Source organism: Trachemys scripta, chromosome 7 (genome assembly GCF_013100865.1).
Source record: "Trachemys scripta elegans isolate TJP31775 chromosome 7, CAS_Tse_1.0, whole genome shotgun sequence".
Lineage (NCBI taxonomy): Eukaryota > Metazoa > Chordata > Testudines > Emydidae > Trachemys > Trachemys scripta.
The window spans coordinates 124,366,641-124,388,906 of record NC_048304.1 but is presented as its reverse complement, the minus strand read 5'-3'; the positions used below and the strand labels follow the sequence as shown (position 1 = coordinate 124,388,906).

Below are 22,266 nucleotides of genomic sequence, written 5' to 3'. Positions count from 1 at the left end.
TGCTGTGAAACTTAAGGGGAAGTCAGAGAAAAGAGTCAAAAAGGGGAGTGACCGCATTTGAGCAGAGGGCATGGAAGATGACTCTTTTAGCAGCAGCAGTTTTGGCTACAGTAGAAGCAGCTGAGATGCCGGGAGGCTGGAGAAGCGTTGACCAAGTCATGGTCAAGGAGGAGATGTTGGCAATGTAAGAGTGGAAGGAGAGACCAGGCTAGAGAGAGTGAGCAGCTGTGACTGTGGGGCCAAAGGAGGTCATCCAGGAACAGCGTTCGAGGGAACCGGGGAATTGCTAATTATGGAACAGGAACTCACTGGGTTTATCAGAATATTGCTGGGGATAAGCTATGTAGAGGGTTGCCAGTCATGGTCTGGGGCTCTGTTTAGTCACTAGTTGAAATGTTTAGATTACTGGGTTTAATATCCGAGCCTATGGGGAGTGCTAGCTGTGTCAGTCTCACCAAATTCCATTTTGAGTAATTCTGTTCCGCCTCCTGTGAAATGCTCACTGTAGTTTCTGTGGAATGCTGAATGCTGCTTGTTCTAAACTGTTGCGTAGCCTTGCTGGGCACTGTTGAATAGCTACTTTATTCCACCCCAGATGCAGCTGCAGTTCAGCAGTGGATGCGGGTGTTTATGTATTCTGGTGGGTGTTATGGATCAGGTTGCGGAATAGTTTTTCTTTTATGAACTGTTTTTCACCTGCTCGTAACCGGATCCCTGTGCATGCTGAAGCCACAGAATCTGCTGCAGAATTTAGGTTGTTTGCCTCAGAATATGTGGGGTCATGATCATAACTTTGATTGCAGTCTGAAAAGTACACCTCTACCCTGATATAACGCTGTCTTCGGGAGCCAAAAAATCTTACCGCGTTATAGGTGAAACGGCGTTGTATCGAACTTGCTTTGATCCGCTGGAGTGCGCAGACCCGCCCCCCGGAGCGCTGCTTTCCCGCGTTATATCCAAATTCGTGTTATATCGGGGTAGAGGTGTATGTACACGAGAAGAGATATTTTGATAGTAGTTGGCTCTTTTTAATCTAGTAGAAAAAGGCATAACGAGATCTAATGATTGTAAACTGAAGCTAGGCAAATGGAGGCGAGAAATAAGGTGCAATTTTTAATAATTAACCATTAGAAGAACTTTTTCCTAGGAATGCAGAATATTCTCCATCACTGGCGGTCTTTCAATCAGCCCTCTCTAAGAAATGCTGGAGCTCACACACAAGTTGTGGGCTTTCTTCAGAGATTGCTGGGTGGGGTTCTCTGGCCCATGCTTTGCAGGAAGTCAGACTAAAGCAGTGGTTCCCAAACTGGGGTTCGTGAAATGTTACAGGGGGTTCCCGGGAAAAAATTCCCTAATGGCGGACAGAGCTGTCCCTAGGGACTCCGGGCAGCACGGGGCCAGCAGCACGGAGCCCCTGGACTTCCAAGAGCTAAGCAGATCAAAGCAAGCATTTTTATCACACTGAGGAGATTTAAACTTCAAGACTCCTTCTAAGAAATGGAAAGGGAGGTGGATATTTTTTGCTGTTTTTAAAATGAAATAGGCAGCTAGTATTGTTTTTTTTTTTTAAATTACTATGAAGAACAAGTTTAAGCTTTGTTGTAACGTGCATTGTTTGCCTGAACTGTTCAAGACCTGAATGCTTGGGTAGAAGGAACTCTTTGGGTTGGCTTCTTAAATACCTTCCTGCTGTTTCACATCTGATACTCCTTGATGAAACATAGGAGCCTTGTCTTATAACAGGCTTATTCAAAGTGATACAAGCTACGAAAATGAGATCTTGGAAGAGTTTTGCCATTTTCATAATGTAATAAAAATATTGTAATGATAAATAATAATAAATAGTGTGTAATAAGCATGTCATAAAAACAAATTTTATATTTCCAAGATCACTGCTTTTATAATTTATACTCAGGTAAAGGAGAAAATCCCTGGAAATATTCATTTTTAGGAGGGGGTTCGCGAGACTTGACATTTTAGTGAAAGGGGTTCACAGATTGTTAAAGTTTGGGAACCACTGGACTAGGGGATCATAATGGTCCCTTCTGGCCTTGTAATCCATGAACTTTTCAAAACACTCACTCTTTAGGCTGAACTCTTCCATGCTTGAGATCTGCCTGAAGAGCAAAATCTTCAGCAAGTGGGAGTGGAATCCCTTTGAGCCCCCTTCAGCTGAGGAGTGAGTGGGGGAGAAATAATCTCTTCCCACTGTTAAAATAAAATTCTTGACATTTTTTTAAAGATAAGGCTACAAACTGAAATGGCTTTTAATGGGGAACTGGGTATGAATTTAGCCTTCAGTGAGGAGTAGGACCTTTGCTTAAGTTGGGGTTAAAAACTGGCTTTGATTTACTGAGGACAGGAGCTGTTGTAACTTCCAAATGGTAGAAAATTCCCAGCCTGCAGGTGCGCATTGGACGGTTGCTGCATCGAAGATGCATGCACAGCTAGTGAAGGGCTAGGTCAGAGGTCTGCAATCTTTCAGAAGAGGTGTGCCGAGTCTTCATTTAGTCACTCTAATTTAAGGTTTCGCGTGCCAGTAATACATTTTAACGTTTTTAGAAGGTCTCTTTCTATAAGTCTACAATATATAACTAAACTATTGTTGTATGTAAAGTAAATAAGGTTTTTAAAATGTTTAAGAAACTTCATTTAAAATTAAATTAAAATGCAGAGCCCCCGGACCGGTGGCCAGGACCCGGGCAGTGTGAGTGCCACTGAAAATCAGCTCGCGTGCCGCCTTTGGCACGCGTGCCATAGGTTGCCTACCCCTGGGCTAGGTTATGCCTTCCACAGGATGAATGCCCCACGATGTGCAGGGAGGATGGCCGAAGCTCCTCCCTGTCTCACTCCATGTCCCCTGCCCAAGAGGAGTGCTGGTAGGGGCACAAGGACTCCTATGTGCGGTGCTGACCAGCCCCAAGGGGTGTTTCTGGGCAGTGGAGGTGTGAGCAGGGCTATGTTGCATCTGCCTTCCCTCCCTCCTGCATCGTGACAGTTGTGGCTGGGACACTGGCTACACCTGAAAAGTAAAGGCAGGCCTGCTCGCACTGCACTCTCCCCTGCGGTGCCTAGCATGGCTCCAGTCAGTACTACCGAGGCCGTGCTCCTCTCTTCCTTGCCCAGTGTGAGTCAGGCCCTGAGTTTCCAGCTAGCCTGGTGCGTGCTGGTTGGTCACTTATGGAACTGGAGCAAGAACGTGACCCTGGCTGGATCGTGTGAGGTCCACATGCTGCATCAGTGCTCGGGGCTCACTGTGTCTGTCTTCCTGTATCTGCAGAGCGGCTGGCATCCCAGTGAAGGAAAGGGTGAAGGTCTCTCAGAACTGGAGGCACGGGCGCTGCCGGAGGGAAACGCTCCTGAAATGGAAACGCAAGCAAGTAGCTCCTTTTTCTTTTACCCTGTTCTGTGGCAGCCAATAGGGGACACTGGGTTTGCCTCTGTACTTTGATTTCAGACTGTTCGAGACCCCTCTCCCCCTTGATCTTTAGGGTCTTACAAGTGACACAGACAAGGCTGCTTTGTCGTTTGACTTACCTGATGAAACTGCAGTGGGATAACTGGAGGTTCTGCTTAGCCTGCTAGACCCCAAACCCGAGAACCCAGTCTCACCCGTCAATGAGGAGCCTATGGTGCGTCTCCCAACAATAGGGGTTGGGGCATATTCCAGCCTTGGTAAATGCATTCTGCTTCCCCAGGCAGTTCTAGTTGGGTACAGTGTTCTTCACTTTGGATCCTAAACTGTTGAGTGATTTGTCTTCAGAGCCTGTCTGCATCTTGTCTCATACCACTGCGCCGCTCCTAATCTGTGCTCTGACAATAGAACGGGCTTCGCTGCTCCCTTGCTGCACCTTAAGCCTGGAATAATCCCTTGAGCTAATACAGTCCATGAGCTTCTCTCCTTCACATCCCTCCTCAAGATTCACTTCTTTTGTTCATTGCCTTCCACTGTTGGGCCCCCACCTGGCCTTTGGTCTGGACGCAGTCCACAAATCTTAAAATATTAACTTAGTTCCTTCCCAGGATAACGAGATGTGTGCGTAGCAGTAAGTAGAGGTGGATGTGATTATTAACTCGTGGGCACTGCGTCCAAAGCTGTGCTATGGGCTTTGCAAAACATCTAGGAAGACAAGGTCCCTTGCTTGAAAACCAGGCCTCCTGTAAAGGACAAGTGAGAAGGGCCATACCAAATTCACGGACCATTTTGGTTAATTTCATGGCCAATGGGTTTTAAAACTAGTCAATTTCACGATTTCAGCTGTTTACATCTTAAATTTCAGGGTGTTGTAACCACGGGTGTCCCGACCCAAAATGGGATCATGGAGTGGGGGAGGGAGGTGTCACAGAGTTGTTCTGGGGGGGGGGGCGGGGGGGTGTCACAGGATTTCCACCCTCATTTCTGTGCTGCCTTCAGAGCTGGGCTCTGACAGTTCATTAGCTAATTTAATAAAGCCACGATCCAAACTACTTTGTCTTCCCTTTTGTTCTCTTATCCTGAATTAAAACTGGTTGCTTTTTCTTATTAAAAAGTTGTAGAAAAATGTAGAGAGTTAATTAAATTGCAGTGGGGAGGCTAGAGGAGTCTGTGGGGAAGCTGGATGTTCACTTGGCTGCATGGGTATGGAGGAAGGAAGAGGAACTCAAAGGCCATCTCAGAACAAAACCTACCCCTGCAAAGAGGCCATGGGAGTCCTAAGTATTTCATATCTAAGCCTCTAGATTCCTTAGCCAGCCCCTCTTCCAAAGACTCCATTCTTGGCCTCTTCCTCAGGCCTGGCCAGAAAGAAGCCACTGACATGATCCGGCATGTATTGAGAAATGTACTTGTTTCCTGGCTGTGACGCTATACTCAGACCTGTGCTCCTGGGAGTATGTCCCGGGGTGGACAGCAGCTGTCTGATCTGTTTCCCTTATCATTGTCTCTGCAGCCTGATGCCCTGGATGCATTTAGATGGCGAGTATCTCTACCTGTCCCAGGCAGAAGACATCCGGGCCTACCGGTTTCGTCCAGACAGTACTGGCCTACAACGCCGTCCTCAAGCCATCTTCTCCGGCCACCAGGAAGATGTGTGTCGATTCGTTCTCGCCAGCTCCCACATCGTCAGTGGAGGAGGGTAAGCTCAGTGCCGTGGGGGGCCAGGGCTCTTCAGCTGCCCCAGTAGAGGAATTAATTTTCTAAGCACTCTGAATAAATCTGTTTCAGAGCAGAACAGTGTGTTTGCCATCCAGTGCTCCATGTTCCACCATATTTAACTTCCTAGCACTGCTCTTTTCCTGCCAGTTTGATTTGCTTCTTCCCGAAAGAGACCTCTCCAGGGGTAGAGCACAGTCTCATGCTAATGACCTGTTCAAGCCTTGATCTCTTTGCAGATGCTGCCGATAAGGGGGCTAAGCAGTGCCGATTTTGCCAGGGATTTTAATATATATTTTTTTCCTTTGCAATAATGGTGACTGTAAGGACAATGCATCTCGACCGTCGAGGGGCATGATATTCGGAACTGGGCATTCACTAGCTATAGTTGTGCACACAAACAACTTGCATCTACCTGGTCTTTAGCAAATGAAAAGACCTAGTTTATAAGATGCTCATCTTTTGGTACCTGACCATGGTAGTACTAATGATGACTTCCCGCTCGGGGTTTTATTTCACAGTGATGGAAATATCATCCTTTCTAAAGTCCATGGCTCCTTCAGCATAAAGTTCTCTGCGCATGAGCAGGAGGTGAACTGTGTGGATTGTCAAGGGGGCATCATCGTGAGCGGCTCCAGGGACAGAACAGCAAAGGTGAGCAAGCGTCGTGTCCGGCACTGCACGTGCTGTTGCAGAGAGGTGAGCTGTGAGCTCTGCGTGTGTTTAAAGGCGGATTGAATGGGACCTTGAGCCCTGCACTCGCCTCTCTGGGTTGGGAGCACAATAAACCTTGCTTAGGTTTCTGGAGAGCCGCTTCCGATGTCAGCCCACCAGGAAAGGGGTCCAGCAGGAGTTGGGGGAACTAGCCACTGGCTTGAAAGGTGAGATGGGGTAGTAACAGAGGGTCAAACCAGATGGACTTACGGGGGAGTTTTGGCTTGGCCTTATAATGCTGTTGTAACATGTATTTCCTTTCTGTTCGTCGCTCTCCAATTTCATCCCAAGCGTCCGGGACAGTCTCTCTTTTGTGGGCTCTTTACGGTGTTATTCCAAGCTATCAAAAGCTGTTTCCTAGGATATGTTTTTTGTAAAAAGACATGAAGTGTGCAGGGACAGCCAGGACCCATTTTTTGTCTTTCAGTGACTTTCATATCAAATTGGAGCCATTTAGCTAGTGTGTGCTAGGCCTAGGCTCCTTGAGGCTGGGTCTCGTAATTCTCCTAGCACTCTGCCCTGATCGTGCAGTGCTGTGTTGATGGATGGAGCTAGAGAAGAATTCCCCAGAGTGGTGGTCAGTTGAGTTTTAAATGACCCAAGTGATGGTGCTCGTGGCCCTTCCCCTGGGAAGCTGTTCCACGGGTTGAAAAGCTCTCGCTCTCTAGATGTTTCTCCTGGTATGCAGGTGATCGTACGAGCAGGACATGTAAAGATTATTCAGTTCTTGTTTTTCATGATTGGGCCTTTGCCCCGCCACTATCTTGTGCATCTGGTCTGGATCTAAGGTACTTATGTGACCTCCATTCCCTTAGTATGGGAGCATCTCCTAACACCGCTGCAGGATAGGGCAGTGCTGTTACCCCATTTCATAGACTAGGAACTGAGGCCGTGAGGGACCAGGTGGCTTTGCCAAGGTCACACGGGAAGCCTGTGTTAGAACAGGAAATTGAACTTGGGTGTCTCGAGCCCCAGGCTAGCGCCCTGACCCTTGGACCATCCTGTCCCGCTTGGCTTGGCTTGGCTGGCCGCTCTGGATGTTGCTAACCCATTGTCACTCTACTTTCCATAGCTATGGTTTTGTCAAACACAATTTCTGGGCAGAGTTTGCCTCGGCTTGAATGAGTTTGAAGCTGGCTGGGCACCAAACTGTGCTCAAGTAGGACCGCGGGGCCTGTCTTTCGGGCAGCACGGTCACACAGCTCCCATGGGCAGGAGCAGCTCAGACCTCTTATGACCTTGAGAAGAAACTCCCGAAGGTCAAAGGGAATTTAACTTTTTGTATTTTGCCCGGTTCTGCAGCCGGAATGAGCTTGCCCGCCTGACCCTCCCATCTGGCCATGATGGACGGAGTCACTTTGATTTTTAGAGGGATTTTTCTCGTGTGCGTTGTAATTTCTGGCGGCGGGACGGGAATCCGCAGCAGTACTTTAAGGGAGCTCTAAGTGCAGTGGATGCTATTGAGGGCTCTCCGAGTGTTGATTAGAGCTAAGCTCCGAGTAGCTGCTAATGTACATTCCTCCCTGATAGGCACCAGATAGCACGCTCTGAGCAATATTTTTAACCTGTAGGAGATAGGGACGCCTGAAAAGAGTTAAGCTTTTCTGCTGCTTTTGCTGACACTAGGTGCTAAATTCCCTGCTGACGGGAATAGCCTGCAATCCTGGGCATTATCAACAAACAAACAAACACGGCACCCCCGGCTTTGAAGTCTCTAAGTAAAACATTGGGCATGGGGAGAAAAAGGGAGCTAAGGGCTAGAGTCTGGAGAGCCATCCAAGCTGAGGAGGGGGAGGGGGCTTGGGGATCAGGGGGGCTCTGGCAGAACCCCACACTTTGCTCCGACCGTTCATCTCTAGGGAAGGCCAGAGGTGCGGGGGATGGCAAGGGTGAGTCAGTGTAAGGGGAGCATGTGTTGGGGGAGGGGAGGGGATTCTTCCAGGCTGCTGGGAGGTCAAGGGCCTTGCCCTCTCTGCATGTCTATTGTTTGAAGATACCTAGGGGGTGGGCTTAAAAAGCCGGGCCTACGGAGATGGGTCTATACGGGAGCACAAATGAGACAAGCCTGCAATTAATTTCCAAGAGAGTACAAATGGAAATACTCAGTTATGACCTCCCCTCCAGAGAACAAGGCGGTATTTGAACATACCCTGATCTGGTTGCTCTGGAAGCTCTGCACGGCACGCTCTGTAGTACCAGGTCCCTGCCCTGAGGAGCTTGCAGCGTAATTTTAGCTGTTCCACGGCGTGGAGCTGATGATCAGCTGGGCTGGGGCTGTGAGAGGATCAGAGTCTGGCAGTAAAGTCACTTGGGGACACAGTTGAGGCCTGTGCTTTTCCTGCTGGTGCAATTGTATGACTGAGAGTTCATTCAGAAGATCAGGGAGGGGGTGGTTCTCTTCAAACACAGGCTTGGATGCCTGTACCCTTCCCTGCCTGCTTCTGGGTGACCTGATGTAGCATCTCTGTCTCTCCAGGTTTGGTCCCTGTCCTCTGGCAGAGTTGGGCATTGTTTACACACGGTGCAGACTGAGGACCGGGTCTGGTCCATCGCCATTAGTCCATTATTAAGGTAATCAAGACTTTTATTAGTCATTTTAACAGGTACTGCTTAACTTCCTCACCCCCCCCCCATCCCCTGGTACTCTGGATTTACAAATATATCCAAGATAGTGGTGCAGTTGTCTAGGAACTTGATAGGGGTGGGGGCAGATGAGGAGGGAATAGGCCAACTTCGAATCACTGTAGCCCTCCATGGGGGCAGAAGTCTTAGGAGAGTATGCTCAGGTCACCTCCCACCAGAGCCATGTGGTCCCAGCCTTGAACGTGACTCTGTAGAAATGGCCCCTTGGTGTTCCATCCCTGTCTGCTCCCTTGTTCACTCGCCGAGTGAGAGCCGCTCAGCTTTACATGCAGAGCTTGCGTTTTCCTCCTCTCAGCCCAGATGGCACTGTGGAGAAACAAGGCAGATCCTATCCTGTGTCCTGCGCTCTGACTCCAGCCTCTTGTCCGCTGACAAGCGAAGCAGAAAGGGGTCCTCTGGGCCTGTGGAGCCAGTGAGCTCAGTTGGCTTGGGAATGGAGCAGATTGGATAGGGAAGGTCGTTAATGGAAAGTAAATGGAATGCGAAGATGCTGTTTTCCAGCTACTCTTCTGTACTTAACCCTGCTCCTGAGCGTGCAGTTGAGGCCTTAGGCCTGTCACTGTTCAGTAGAGGATGTCAAGATGTTGCGTACAGCAGCGAGTGTAGAAGCTGCAGCCTCTTCCAATCTACTGATCAAAGAGTCTGTGCCTCCCATTTCAGAGAAGGTGGAATGATGATAAACTCAGAGAAACTGAACCTGTGTCCAGTAAATCGTCGAACTGGACTGGCAGTGAATTGCCATGTGTAGGTGCTGTTGAGTTGGCCTTGATGTCGTCCCTCCTGCAGGAGACATGCCTCCTTTCCTGTCCCCGGGAGCGACCGGATAGAGCTGCTAATAATGCCCGGATGGTGTCTATAGACCTAAATGATCCCAAATAACTCTGCAGACTGTGGACCGTATTGTGCACTGAGCTCTATCCCATGTGTTCCCGTGTCCCCATCGCAATGGACACTGCACCCTGCGATGCTCTGTTGGGCTCTCCCATCCCTGAGTTTCAATGGGATGAATTTTAGGCCAGCCCAGTGCCAGGAATTTCCCGTGAGAACTTGTCCTCATCAGGTTTCCAAGCCAGTTTTGCAGCTCCCCATCCATTTTACATGGGGTGGGTCTTGGGGGGGTGATGGAGCTGAACCTCCTGCCCAAGTGAGCTTCACCTGTGCCTAGTTCCATGACGCTTTGTGTGTGTGTGTGCAGGCCGCTCTCTGAGCCATCCACAGTCATATTAGTGGTGACCAAGGCACCCGTGCTGGCCTCCAATCTCTCGGCAGGGGCCTGGGTGGTTTTCCCTTCAGACGGCATCGGTTGGTCCTTCTGCCGTGGCTGGGCAGAGCTATGCAGCGGGCTGCTGTATTCTCCTAAGTGATGACCTGTGGAGCTGGCCTCTTGTCAGGACACTGTCTCCTCTCGCCGGCGCGCATACACTCGTGCACGCTCTCTGTCACAATATTTACCTAGCGTCTTTCTCCCCCCGCTGGGTGACAAATGGGCGGCCGCAGAGCAGCTACCCCACAAACGAGTGGGCTCGGATCACTCGCTCGTTTCATGAGACCGCGAATCCCGCCAGCCTCCCCTCTCGCTGCCCCTCCATATTTTTTTTTTTTTTTTTTTAAGAATTAGAGCCGATTAGCCACGTCATTAATTCTTCAATTTGACGGCTGATATAGCAGGGCCCGAAACACACTGCTGACCCCGCATAATGGAAACCCCGCTCCTTAACACATTGACGATGGGAGAAGTTAATTAAAATTCCACAGAGTGAAGGTGTCGGCTAACCTATAAACCTGTCGCTTTTAAGAACAAATCGCTGCCATCCTAGAAGAGAGAGGGGATCAGAGCAGGGGCAGGCAGGAGGGTACGGGAGTGGGGGAGCAGAAGCAGGGGAGATGGATTTTCACTAATAAACGTATTGTTCGCTGTTTAATGAGCATGTATCTAAAATCGTCTCTGATCTCTAGCCAGGCCAGCTATTGGGGGGCTTGTCCCTGCCTGAGCCGTTGGGATCCTGTACTTCCCTGCTTTACATGCCCAGCACACCTGGTCTAAAGAGTCTGCATTGTTGAGCTGAAGAGGGCAGGGAGGACTCAGGATAGAACTTGGGTAGTGCCGTTCGTCAGCCATCCCAGATACTGCACGTTCTTTCCCCGATTCTCCCGTCTCCCACACTGAGTGAAATCAGGAGCTCCTCCATAGAAGTCAGCAGCTACCCCGGTGTGCAACCGATGCAAGATCAGAATCTGGCCCTCTATGTCGGGCAGCCGGCACTGAAGTGTAACCAGGCCCTTCTATGGTGGAACACAGAAGCTTTTTAACCACGCGAAGCAAGAGTGCACAACAGCTAGGACAGGAAGCAAAGAATGCCACCAAATCAACTTGAAACTGCCAGGGAATTCAGACAGAATCCAATTTCTTAAACTGGAAGTTGGCCAGGCCACAGGAGTTAAAACCCCAACCATTGGGAAAAGCACCACGGATTCTTTAATAATCACCATCAGTCAGCACTTCAGTTTCCCATTTTGCTTTTCTGTAGCCTAGTTCTTTTGGTCTCCTGCCTCTGAAGCATCAGAGATGGTCACAGCTGGAGATGGGCCACTGGACAGGGTGGCCCTGAGCATTCTCTTGTCCATGTGCTTTCCTGCCTGGTGGTTGCTCACATGGGCAGGGTCTAGCTGACCACCCTGTGTGGGATCAGGAAGGCATTCCCCCCAACCCCCCGGTCGGCTTGTCAGTGACCTCAGGGGTTTTTCACCTTCTTCAGCAGCGTGGGGTGCAGGTCAATTGCTGGGATTATCTGGACATATCTCACTTAGTCTTTTCCCTGCCATTGCAATTCGTAAATGCACCCACTATTTTTCTGTAGTTAAAAAATAAAAATCTGACCTTGGGGCCCTGTCTGCTCAACAGTGCAGCCCACTCGAAATGAGGAAAGCTAGAGTGACCAGATGGGTGCCACAGTGTATCAATGTGTTTCTTTATGTCTAAGTTCTCCGCAGTCATGAGTTTTCTTTGCTCCCTAGGAGAACTGCACGTGATCTGATAAAGGGCATTCAGGGGTTCTACATCTTCTGCTGGAACTTCCTAGAATCATAACTTCTTTGGGAGTCAAAATAGAGATCCCTCCCTGTACGGTAGCTTCAGTGTGTGCCGTCGGGAGTGGTGCTGTACTGGGGAGGTGGGGTTAGCTGTGTGAGTGGCTACTGATGAGCTTTGTATGTAAAGTGGTGTCCTTAAGTGGAACTGGATCAGGCAGGAAGTTAGTCCCATCTGTGGGGAGCAAGGAAATGTTACAAGTGTCTCAATCCTGCTGGTGCTGCTCACATGAATTGTCCTGGGGAGCTGGATTAGGCCCTCGATTTGGAATGCGCTAGCACCCTGGAGCTGGGGAAATGGCCTGAAAAGCACCATTCGTAGAGTAAATAGGAAGTGGCAAAGAAAAGCAGATTCTCCAGGCGATGGTGTGAATGGCCCCTGTGTCTCACTACTGCACTTTGCTCCTCATAACTTCTTCCCTGTATCATTGAGCGTGAGGTGAAAAGGCTCCCTTGTTATACTGAACTCCCTTCTAGGACAGCAATTCAAATCCATCCTCAGCAGGTGGCAATTCGAAGTTCTAGCCTTCTGGTGGCAAGCAGGTGGCCTGCCTGAAGAGCGTGTGGGGTGGGCTCCTAAGCAACTTACCAGCGAATGGAGGTCCATACCCCAAACCCCACTATCACAGCTGGCACCTCCTGGCCCTCTTGTTGGCAGCTTCAGCAGAGAAGATTAAATGGGCTATGGATGTTTCCTTGCCTTCCTGGGCCTGAAGAGGGTCCTCCCAGAATTGGGGTGAGGCCCGCTCGCTGCACATTGTGGGGTACATTATGCTAGTGCTGCCTAGCCTAGGTCTGTTCGGTGGATGAAGAGGACTTTGGTCTTCAGGGATATCAATTAAGCACCTTTTAAAAAAAAAAAAAAAAAAAAAAAAGATGTATTTATTTAGGAAGTCTGAACAAGTTCCCAAATCCTTGCCATGTAAATACCAGAAACAAAACAATCATTCCAGCAATTAGTTTTTGTTTAAAGAGACATTATAGGGAATATAATCCTCCTGTCTTGATCAGGTTGTCCCCGTATTATAGAGTGAGCCTGTACAACACCTATAATATGTCATTTCTAGTGCTGTTTATTAAATCATGCACCTATTAACTGCATTCAGTTTACTGCAACTCCTCCCCACAAAAGTTTTGCACCTGTTCTGTCAGGGGTGGTCCCACACTCAGGCAACAAGTAAAGAATCCACATTTTTAATGCTGGTTTAGTCTTCTATGTGATTATTTTTACAACATCTGCAATTAAATACAGATTTTTCAGTTCTCTGTTTGTGACTGACTATTTGGGTAACCCTCTTCTTTTTGATGCACATGGAACTATATGTTCAGCTGTGTGACTTCCTCGTTGTCATGCCATACTCGCATTCTAGTGGTAAGACCAGCTTCACAATTGTGGAGCTCCCTAACAAAGTTATATGGGGTAAAGGAATTGCACCCCATCACCTTCGGTCTCCTCTCCCTCACCTTCTCTGCACAATCTCTCCTCTTGCATTCAGTACAGCCAGCATCTCTGCTGGTCAGTGCCCTGAGAGCAGGAGAGCGCACGGTCATGTGGCACCTTTGGGACTTTGGGGGTGTCCCATAAGGTGGGAGCCCCACTGGACTGCAGCTTTGAGGGCTCCCAAAAGCTGGCTCTCCACTACGATAGCTAACACTGCAGTTAAGGTTGCAAAGGTGCTTCCACTCTACACCCCTCTCCCCAGCTGCTCGTAACTTACTGCAAATTCATTTGCCTTTTGAACTCTGTAATGTGCGTGTTACGTTTTTCATTTAACGCTGCTTACTGTGGTGACTTATTTGTGTTTGGGGACCAGTCCAAGTCTGCATGAAATGGACCGATTCAAATTTGCAAAGTGAATCCAAGCCTCTAGGGTTTCCAGTGGAATAGCTGCACCTTCATGCTTCATGTCTCCCAGAGGTGAGGGAAGCCAGAAAAGAGAAGCGCTCACTGTGCACTGTTTGATTTGGGGCTAAGTTTATGGGGAAAACCGGTGTCAGTGCCTGGCGTTTATGGCTTCAGAAACACAGGGTTTGCAGTGTGTCTCGTGCTGTCTAAATGCACCTTTCTTGAGGAGAGCCTGACTGCAGCTCAGTCCTTTTTTTATGACGGAGAGACTTGTAAAGGGAAAAAGAGGTAGTGGACTCCGAAAAGAATTCCACTTTTATTCGCAGTGATTCCGAAATCCTTTGGCACTTATTTTCTAAGAAGTACTAGGTTTCAAATCCCCTTTTATCCAAACCAACCCCTTCCTTTCCTTCAGTGTTTGCCTTCTAGATTTTAAACAGTTTGGGCCAGGGAGAACTGTCCTCTGTTGTCCTCTCCAAGCATGCTGGCACTTAACAAGCACACGGATGATTACACTGGTACAGCTGCATTTTCAAAAATGCCTCCAATGCGTCAGGTGCGGTTCTGTGCTTGCAGGCTAAGGCAGGTGCAAAACTGTGGGTGGAGCTGATCACCTTTGTTTAAAATTCTGGCTGCCTGATAGCACCTATCCTCATGCTGCGCTGGGGTAAATGTGCATCCCAAAGAGAAGTCAGGAACATGCGTAAGGCTTCAGCAGTGATTCTGGAGTGTGAAACATTTTCTTTCAGATTTTTTTATTTAAACTTCACATTGTTTGGAATAATTGTGACTGATTTGTAATGGGTGCCTGGCAGAATTTCTGAGGGGTAAAAGAGTCTGATCCTGAACAACCCACTGGAGGTAGGAATTTTGCCCACGTTTGGATATCACAATCAGGGCCATAATGTGTAGCTTATTAATCTTGGAAGGAAAAATCTGGCTGACGAGTTTTTTTTTTTTATATTAAATGCCATCTCTTTCTCTCCACAAAATATATATGTATGGAATGACAGGAAAAGCGTCCCTGAATATAAAGGGAAACTGAAAAGCTTTGCATAAAATTAAAAACCGTTCATATGATTTGTATGGCATCTGATTCTAATTAATCAGTGGGATCAGAGAGCTCTGGAACCATGGCAAGGCCTAGCAAGACATGAACGACTGACTAAATGTAAAGACAAAACAGCTGGATGTTCGTTCTTCTTTTAATTTACCTGCCAAGACCTAGGTTCTGGATCCTGTGCCAGGGCTGATGGTCTAAAGCAGGACAGGAAACCAAAAGGAAAAGGGCAGAAGTTTGGGTTGAGCTGATTAAGTGGAGGAGTTGTGTAATGTACATGTATTGGAAGTTTGTAGCAGATGTGCGTGTGTGTGTTTCTTACTGAGGTGAGCTCTGACCTGAGGTAAGGGTAGATGCAGCAGTAGGCCCTTTGTGACTTGAATGATTTGACATCTCTGTCCGATACACTGTTAAGTTTGTGTCAGGGTTGGATGGATACGCACGTGCGCCCCAGAGCCAAACATGTGCAGTGACGCTCTCTCCTGACTTCCCAAAGGCCATTCAACTAGAACCAAGTTCTTCTAAAGTTCACTCCTTATACTGGCGTATTTCTATGGTGCTGTTCACTGTTTGCATTTGGGCACCTGGCTAAAGGCTCCTTTATTCATTCGTCATTTAATTTTTGCGTGGCTCTATTAATCCTACTTGACTCCACCTCAGCTGGAAGCTTGTCTGAAATGATCTATTCTTTTGGTATCCCAAAGCTTCTCAATTAACCAGGTGTAAATCAATGGAGCTATTCTGACGATTCCCAACAGCTGAGGAACTGCTCTTACGGTGCATTCTCCTGTGACTAGTGACTCTGGCAAAATGGCACCACCTTTCTCAGCAGATTTCTCTCTCCGTGTATCAGAATCCGATCTGCTGACTTCGGTAATATTTTTTGGTCACTGTTTCCTACTGCTCCCTCAGCAGAGCAAAAACGGTGGTGGGAGAGGGAGCTGGAGTTTAGGCCGGCTCATGCACCATCATTAGAATTGCTAGCAGAGTCAGCAATGTAGGAAGCGGTGCTCTTGGTTGCACAGGTGTAACCTGGCAGAACGCAGTGTGGTTGTATCGATGGAACTGTGAGGAGAATTTAGCCTGCAGGAAGAACCCTGCTTGACTGTCAGATCCCTGGTTGGGTTTGCAGAATTGGCAGTTCGTAAAACATCTAACTAATGGTGCTGATTTGCGCTGGAGTCCATGCGGCAGTGAGCATGGAGCGCCAAGATGCTCTTTTGACAGAGTTGTGATGGAGAAGAACCTTGCCCATTGCTTTTCTTTACCTAAGAATAAAATGCAGGAGGTCTTTCAGCTGGTTTTCTCTCTGCTTCTCCCTTCGGGCTAAAATGGTGCTCTCCAGCCCACATCTGTGTGCTCTGACCCTGCTCACCTTATGTTGGAAGGAATCGCTTAGGTTTTGGTGAGACTGAGTCTTGTTCCATTTTCTTAATTAGTGTGTGAGATTGATTCCCTATTTTGCTTTCTCCACTTGAGTGAACACACATACATGAGTTCCCTCTCCTCCTTCCTCCAAACACGCACACACCTACAGATGCCCACTTATGCATTTTGCTCCTGCCTTACCTTTTTAATTCATAGCTCCCTCCTGCCATCCTTCCTGTAGCTGCCGAGGTTCTACCATTGCAGCCTTTGGGTGCTACGATAATATTTACTACTACAAGTGTTGCGGAAATTAGTACATCAGGTGTCTGTTTTGGATGGGTTTCACTGTATCAAGCGGGTAGCTGAATTTATCCAGTGCCTCCATTTCTAATTCAGTGCAGTTGCGTGTTATATTGAGGGTATTTTTGTTTCTTCCTTGGTGCTTAAGGGGGAAGTCTGTTTCCGAGAGCTGGGGGGGGGGGAGTATCTTTGCTGTATAACGTACAAAGTAGTATAAGAAAGGAGAAAATGCGACTGTCTCATTTTCTCGGGTCACATTGATTACAGTCCAGGGGTCTGGCAGTCCTATGTCTTCCAGTTTCTATTTCCAATTTGTGATCTTTGTCGTCTTTGTCCAAACTTCCAGGGGGAGAGAAGGTAATTTTCCTGGACCTTGGCTGCTATTTACTTTTGCTTGGCTGTACAGCGTGCCTTTGTTTTTCCACCTTTGATCAGTGTCCTGCCGACAGATAATTTAGCAATTGCATCCCAGGGTGGAAGTGTGGAGTTAATGTTAAAATTAGTTGTTTTTCCCTCCCCCCCCCCAACTTCTCTGGCTGATGAAGCAGAGAAGGAGGTGAGGGGGGCCATAAATTCTAGGACTGGCGATTCTGCTTCTTGCAGAGAAACGGGAGCCTCTGATGTCTCTCCAGCACTTTCATTAACATTTAAATTAAGGGTTTGTTTTTCAGGCGGCTTCAGAGTCACAGCCCTTTCATGGCCTGACACATGCAAGGCTGCTATCTCTCTTGCTTGCAAGCCGAGTGTACAATAGTAATCATTGCTGTATTTTCTGATCTTCCTCTGGGGAGGGCAGCGACCTGACAAGCTGCGCCAGAGGTTCAAAGAGAATCGGAGCCAGACCTGCAAAGGTAGATGAGCAGCAGGATGCAGGTTTCACTCCTACAATTAAAGACTGTGGTGTCTGTTCCCCTCCCCTCTGCTGCTGTGTGAGAGCCCCAGGTGCAAATGCCTGTAACCAGGTTCAGCTCCCGGTGCTCTCCTCCCCAGCAAGTCCTGGGGAGCCTCTCGAGGCCGTGAGTTCTCACCTCGAGGTGGGAAGTCACGCTGCAATGTCCTTGATTACCATCTTGGTCTCCTTTGTAAAAAATAAAAATCCAGGGGAGCTGGAGGCTGGTGTGTGTTCTGCTGGGGGTGGTAGCCACGCGGGGGGGTTGTGGTGGGGGCAGGCTGTTAAGGGAAGAATTATTGGGGGTCCTCTGGGACTCCACCTTCGTGTTCTGTGCTGTTCCGGAGGGCGTGTGTGTGCCGTGAGGCTGTACAGCGTGGCTTTGGCACACGAGTTGATTGTCACTGAAGCAGGCGCAGGGCTCCGCAGGAGATTTGGCTGCTGTAAAAGCAGGAGGCCTGCCCAGTCAATGATTTTCCAGTGTAGTATCAGGTCCTCGCTGTGAGTCTAAAATGCTGATCTTTAGGAGCGTCTGGGTGACCTTCAGACCTTCCCCTCCCCTGGGTTGTCTCTGCCACACCAAGTGCCATCTGTAAGCGGGCAGTGTTGACGTGGCTAGGGAAACCCATGTATCGTGAGTTCTCAGCCTGCAGTTCTAGGTGACCTGATCGGATGCCCTTGCATACAGCACAGTGGTTTACAGTAAAACCCGAGGTGAAAGCTGCCAGCTTGCGTGGTGCATGTGCTTGGGAGATGGAGTTAATACTCCCCTTGTCTGTGATTCATCTGGGGCAAGGGGCATGCAGAGCTGGAGCGTACGGCCAGTAGGGTACCGCTCCGTGAAGACCTGGCTCAGGCGCTGGACTGATCTCTACCGCCAGGACTCCTCCAACCTCTGCCACAGTGTGGGCCATGACTCGTGGACGCCACCCTGCCCATTCGCTGCCCTGTGTGTGAACGGGCAGCTTCCCTGCAGCAGCTTCAGCAATTGCTGAGTGATATCAGGGAAGGGTTGCATCCTTTCTGGAAACCGCCAATCACACTGCCTGCTTTTGCGCTTCCTTCCCCCTTCCTTTCCCAGCAGCTCTGATCTCTCTCCCTGCCCTGCATGTGCTTCCCTGCAGTCTGGTCCTCCTCTCCTTGGCACCCCAGTACATGCAGCACGGTGCTCCTCGCTGGCTGGTCGCTCCTGGTGGGTGGGTAGCAGCTGCACTCCCAGTGCTGGTTCCAATCCCCGTTTCCTCTCCTCTCCTCTTTGTGCGCTGGTGGCCACTTAATGAGAGGCAGCGAGGCTGACTTCTGCTCGGTCCCCGCTCCGAGGAGACTTGTTGAAGCAGCTGGGAATGGGGACAGCGCTGTGCAGCCTGCCAGCTCTCCGTAGATCACAGCTTCAGAACTATAAGGCTTAGAATTTGATAGTAATTACTTGTAATAGGGTAGAACCAAAGATGTGCAAGGTGGTGTACAAATGCATAAGAAGGTACAGTCGGTGCCCTAAGATCTTATATTGCCACCCCTTCTTCCCCTTCTCTTCTTCCCCCTGCCCCCTTAGCTGGCAGCAGTAGTAGACTATCCTCCTTTGTGGACTGCCCACCGAAGACTAGTTCAGTCTAAAAGCAGACACAGGGTGGGGGAAAGTGACCCAGCATACAAGTAAAAAGTGTTCAGGGCGGTGGGAGGCTCATGGCTTTATTGGTATGAATGTTTGAAAATAGATATTTGACTGATTTCTTGTAGCTGTTGTGACAGAAGAGGGTCTCGAGGTGGGACCTGAATGGGGGAGAGCGATGGCGTGGGATAGCGTTCCATGCATGGGGAGGCAGAGGGAGAGAAGGGTTGGGTGGCACTGAGGAACAAAATGCAACGTGAAAGCAAGATCTTCAGGGGTGGAGAGTCTCACTTGCTAGCACAGTGGGGTTCATTCAACACTATGACTTGCAGCACAAAACCCGTTTGAGGGACGTTGTCAAGATACAAAATCATTTACTCAAAGAAGCTTTCCCCTGAAGCCAGGAAACGCTATAATTGTCCATTCTGGGTTAGTTTTTTAACCCGTGTCTTAGCCCTGCTCTGATCCGGGCTGGCAGTTCCTGTGATCATTTCAAGCACTCGGAGTGGACTGGATTGAAGTTACCTGTATGACTAGCAGTGGCGCACAGCCTAGTGTTCAGAGCATGTGCTATATTGCCAAGTACTGTGTGAGTAACACAGCTCTTAAGTGTAGATGATTTTATTGTCATCGATACTAAGAACCGTAGAGCTGAGGGCTGGAACGGACCTGTTAGCCTGTGCATCCAGGCCTGGAATTCACAGTTCGTGATTGTTTCCTACTGCATACTCAGGTGCTTCATTCAGTCTAATAAATAACTCCACTGACGGGGCTTCCGCCGCATCCCTTGGGCGACAGTTCTACCGAATTGGTAGCTCTCATCATTCAGAAAGGTTTCCTGATATTTATCCTAAGCAGAACTTCATCCCATTGCTGCATGCACCACCATAACCCCGTCCTCTCCTTCCTGGAGGCCTCCAGCCTCGTAGGCCGAGAGAGAGTTGTTGTTCAGCCAGTTATACCTCTCCAGGGCTCCATCTCACATGGTGCTGCGCCCCCCTGCAAAGTGCTAGGTCAGTGAAAGGTAATCAAGTCCTTGGGCATGGGGGATGCCCAGCGCCTTGCAGGATTTGGGCCTTCTGTGCTCGGAATCTAGACTCCTGCGTCCGTCCTTACACTGGTCCGTTGGCAGCCTGGTTTAAGCCTTGTGGGACCTGACTCTGTTCTTGTTGATGCCAGAGTAAATCTTTTGACTTCAGCAGAGTCACACCAGCGCAAGTGCAGTTGGGGTGGAACTCCTGCTAGAATATATATATTATATTCTCTATATTATATTCTATATATATTAAAGATCCACTGTAGTTACGGGAGCAGAGGGAGAAAATGCCTGCCCCGTTCCCTGCCCCCCAATGCTTCCACCTCCCTCCACATTGTTTCGAAAGGCTTGGTGCATCTTTGATTAGGTGTAGGTCAAAAGAATTTCCACATCGTGACCTTAATAACTGGGGTTGATTGGCAGGCGGTCTGTGGAGAGGGAGCAGCCAGCCCCTTTCATCTCCCTTAATGCCGCTCGGGGACAATGGGCCAGCATATTTTCCTTGTTGTTCCTCATTTGAAAGGGTCTGGTATCTCTACTAGGTACCTGTGACATGGGGGTCTTGATTGGGGTCTCATAAAGGACCCTGTCAGTGTGTCCAAAGGCCAAGAATACAAAGGCAATCAGTGGGTGGGGGTCTCAGCTGACCACTGAAGAAGGGAGGGGAGGGTCCTGGAGGCAGTGGAGGGAGAAGCAACCCCCGATGGGAGACCTTAAAGGAGGGCGGGGGGGAGGAGGCGGCCCATTTTTGTCCCGAACTCATCAAGCACATCTGCAGAATTGTCCCAGCTCCTGCCTCCCAGTTTCAAAAGAAGATGATCGTTTGATAAACCGTCCTGATTCACCACTTTCTCACAAGGGAGGGAGACCCACCTTTGACCTCTATGATTTCACATTGGGCCCAGCTTTTCTTCCCCCCACTCCAATTGCTGGAGAAACTTTGAAATGCATCCCTTTCTTTCTCTCTCTCTCTCCCCCTCTTTCCCTTTAGGTTTTTCCCCTTTCCCCTCCCCCCTTCCCCGCTCTCTCGCTTTGTAAAAAGCAGGCGCGCTGCTTTGGAGTTTCGGCGAGTAATTAGTAAAATCTTTCGGCAGCACAATAAAACGGCAGCGCTTGGCCTGCATATTCCCACCATTTACATACTAGCGGGCATGCGAGAAAACAGGTGGCCTTCCCAGTGCATCGGCGCCTGTGAAAATCATTTGGAAGGCAGGGAGAGGACCCACTCGCTCCGGCTAGCTATCGGAATGTGCATGAATATATTAAAATATTTTCACACAATGCTTGTATTTTCCAACGGGAAGAGGCATCTTCTCGATGAAAGGCGGCTGGCCCAGACGGCAGGCCCCTTCAGAAGGGTCTTTCCCACTCGGGGCTTGTTCGCATGGACCAGATAGGAAGGGGGGGAAGAGGGGGAATGGGCTGCGTCTCCAAAGAGCAGAGCGTTGCGTCTCTTGCCCATTCCTCGTTTTCCAGTGAGCGACTGCAGAGCCGAGTTGTGGGGATTCATGTCACCAGCGGAGAAGTCTGTGGAGGCACAGCGGGTATAAAGAGGAAACAGTTTGTAATGTAGCATATAGCTGATACGTGAAATTCCCTTGGTGTGTCAGGAAATGGCTGAGATGGCTCTGTCCGTCATGGGCAGCATTCGCAAAGTGCCCATCCATAACAGTGAACGTTTTTACAGCGCTTGTTGGCTGCCGTTCTCCTCACTCTACAGAGGTTATTAAGCCACTTGCCCAAAGCAGGGAAGTGGCAGCATTGGCATTAGAACCCAGGAGTTGCTGCCTTCCAGTCCTGGATTCATTAGACCACGTCACCTCTCTGGCAGCGTAACAGGAATTTTGTTAGTGGGTGTTTTGGGTTTAGCTGCACAGTTCATAGAATATCAGGGTTGGAAGGGACCTCAGGAGGTCATCTTCTAGTCCAACCCCCTGCTCAAAGCAGGACCAATCCCCAGACAGATTTTTGCCCCAGGTCCCTAAATAGCCCCCTCAAGGATTGAACTCACAACCCTGGGTTTAGCAGGCCAATGCTCAAACCACTGAGCTACCCTCCCCATGAACCTACCGATAGAGCGACTGGGTCTGGTGGAACTCCCTTTCTCAGGCGGCAGGATGAACGTCCTCATGTGGCTTCCATATGTAGCAGGGCGCAAGTTGAAATCCCTTGGCTGGTCATACTTCTGCAAAGGAACAACCTTACTGGATGGCTGTGCTGCCCGCGTAAACCCCAGTCAGTTGGAGGGAATTCGGGGAAGAACACTAGTAAAAGGGCAAGGGTTGGTAGGGACTGAACACTTAAAGAACCAGTGGTAGATCTCTTGGCCAAAGGCAGAGTCTCCGTATGTCTCGAACACTGAGTCTGGCTCTAGGGATTCTGTTACCCTGGTCAGAGATAAAATTGCCCCAACGTAGGCCAGTTGTAGGAGTACAATGGCAGCCTAGTTCAGAGCCCTCCGAGGACGAGGATAGTCTGGGGTGGCTCAAAGGATGTAACTGGGAGGAATGGGATGAACTTAAGGCGACGTCCGTTGGTTGCAAAGGGCTGTGAGCGCCTCTGAAGGAAGGTGCTAGAGAAGGG

The 22,266-nt window shown here is 49.2% G+C and overlaps 1 protein-coding gene across 2 annotated transcripts in view; it reads left to right on the top strand.

The window, feature by feature from the left end:
• FBXW4 (F-box and WD repeat domain containing 4) overlaps window positions 1-22,266 on the top strand; it is an 88,591-nt gene that overhangs the window by 17,680 nt on the left and 48,645 nt on the right. For both annotated transcript variants that reach the window (XM_034776229.1, XM_034776230.1), the window contains exons 2-5: window positions 3,281-3,376; window positions 4,929-5,114; window positions 5,653-5,785; window positions 8,322-8,416. In XM_034776229.1, the coding sequence (XP_034632120.1) occupies window positions 3,281-3,376; window positions 4,929-5,114; window positions 5,653-5,785; window positions 8,322-8,416 (510 nt within the window). The remainder of the gene's footprint in view (window positions 1-3,280; window positions 3,377-4,928; window positions 5,115-5,652; window positions 5,786-8,321; window positions 8,417-22,266) is intronic.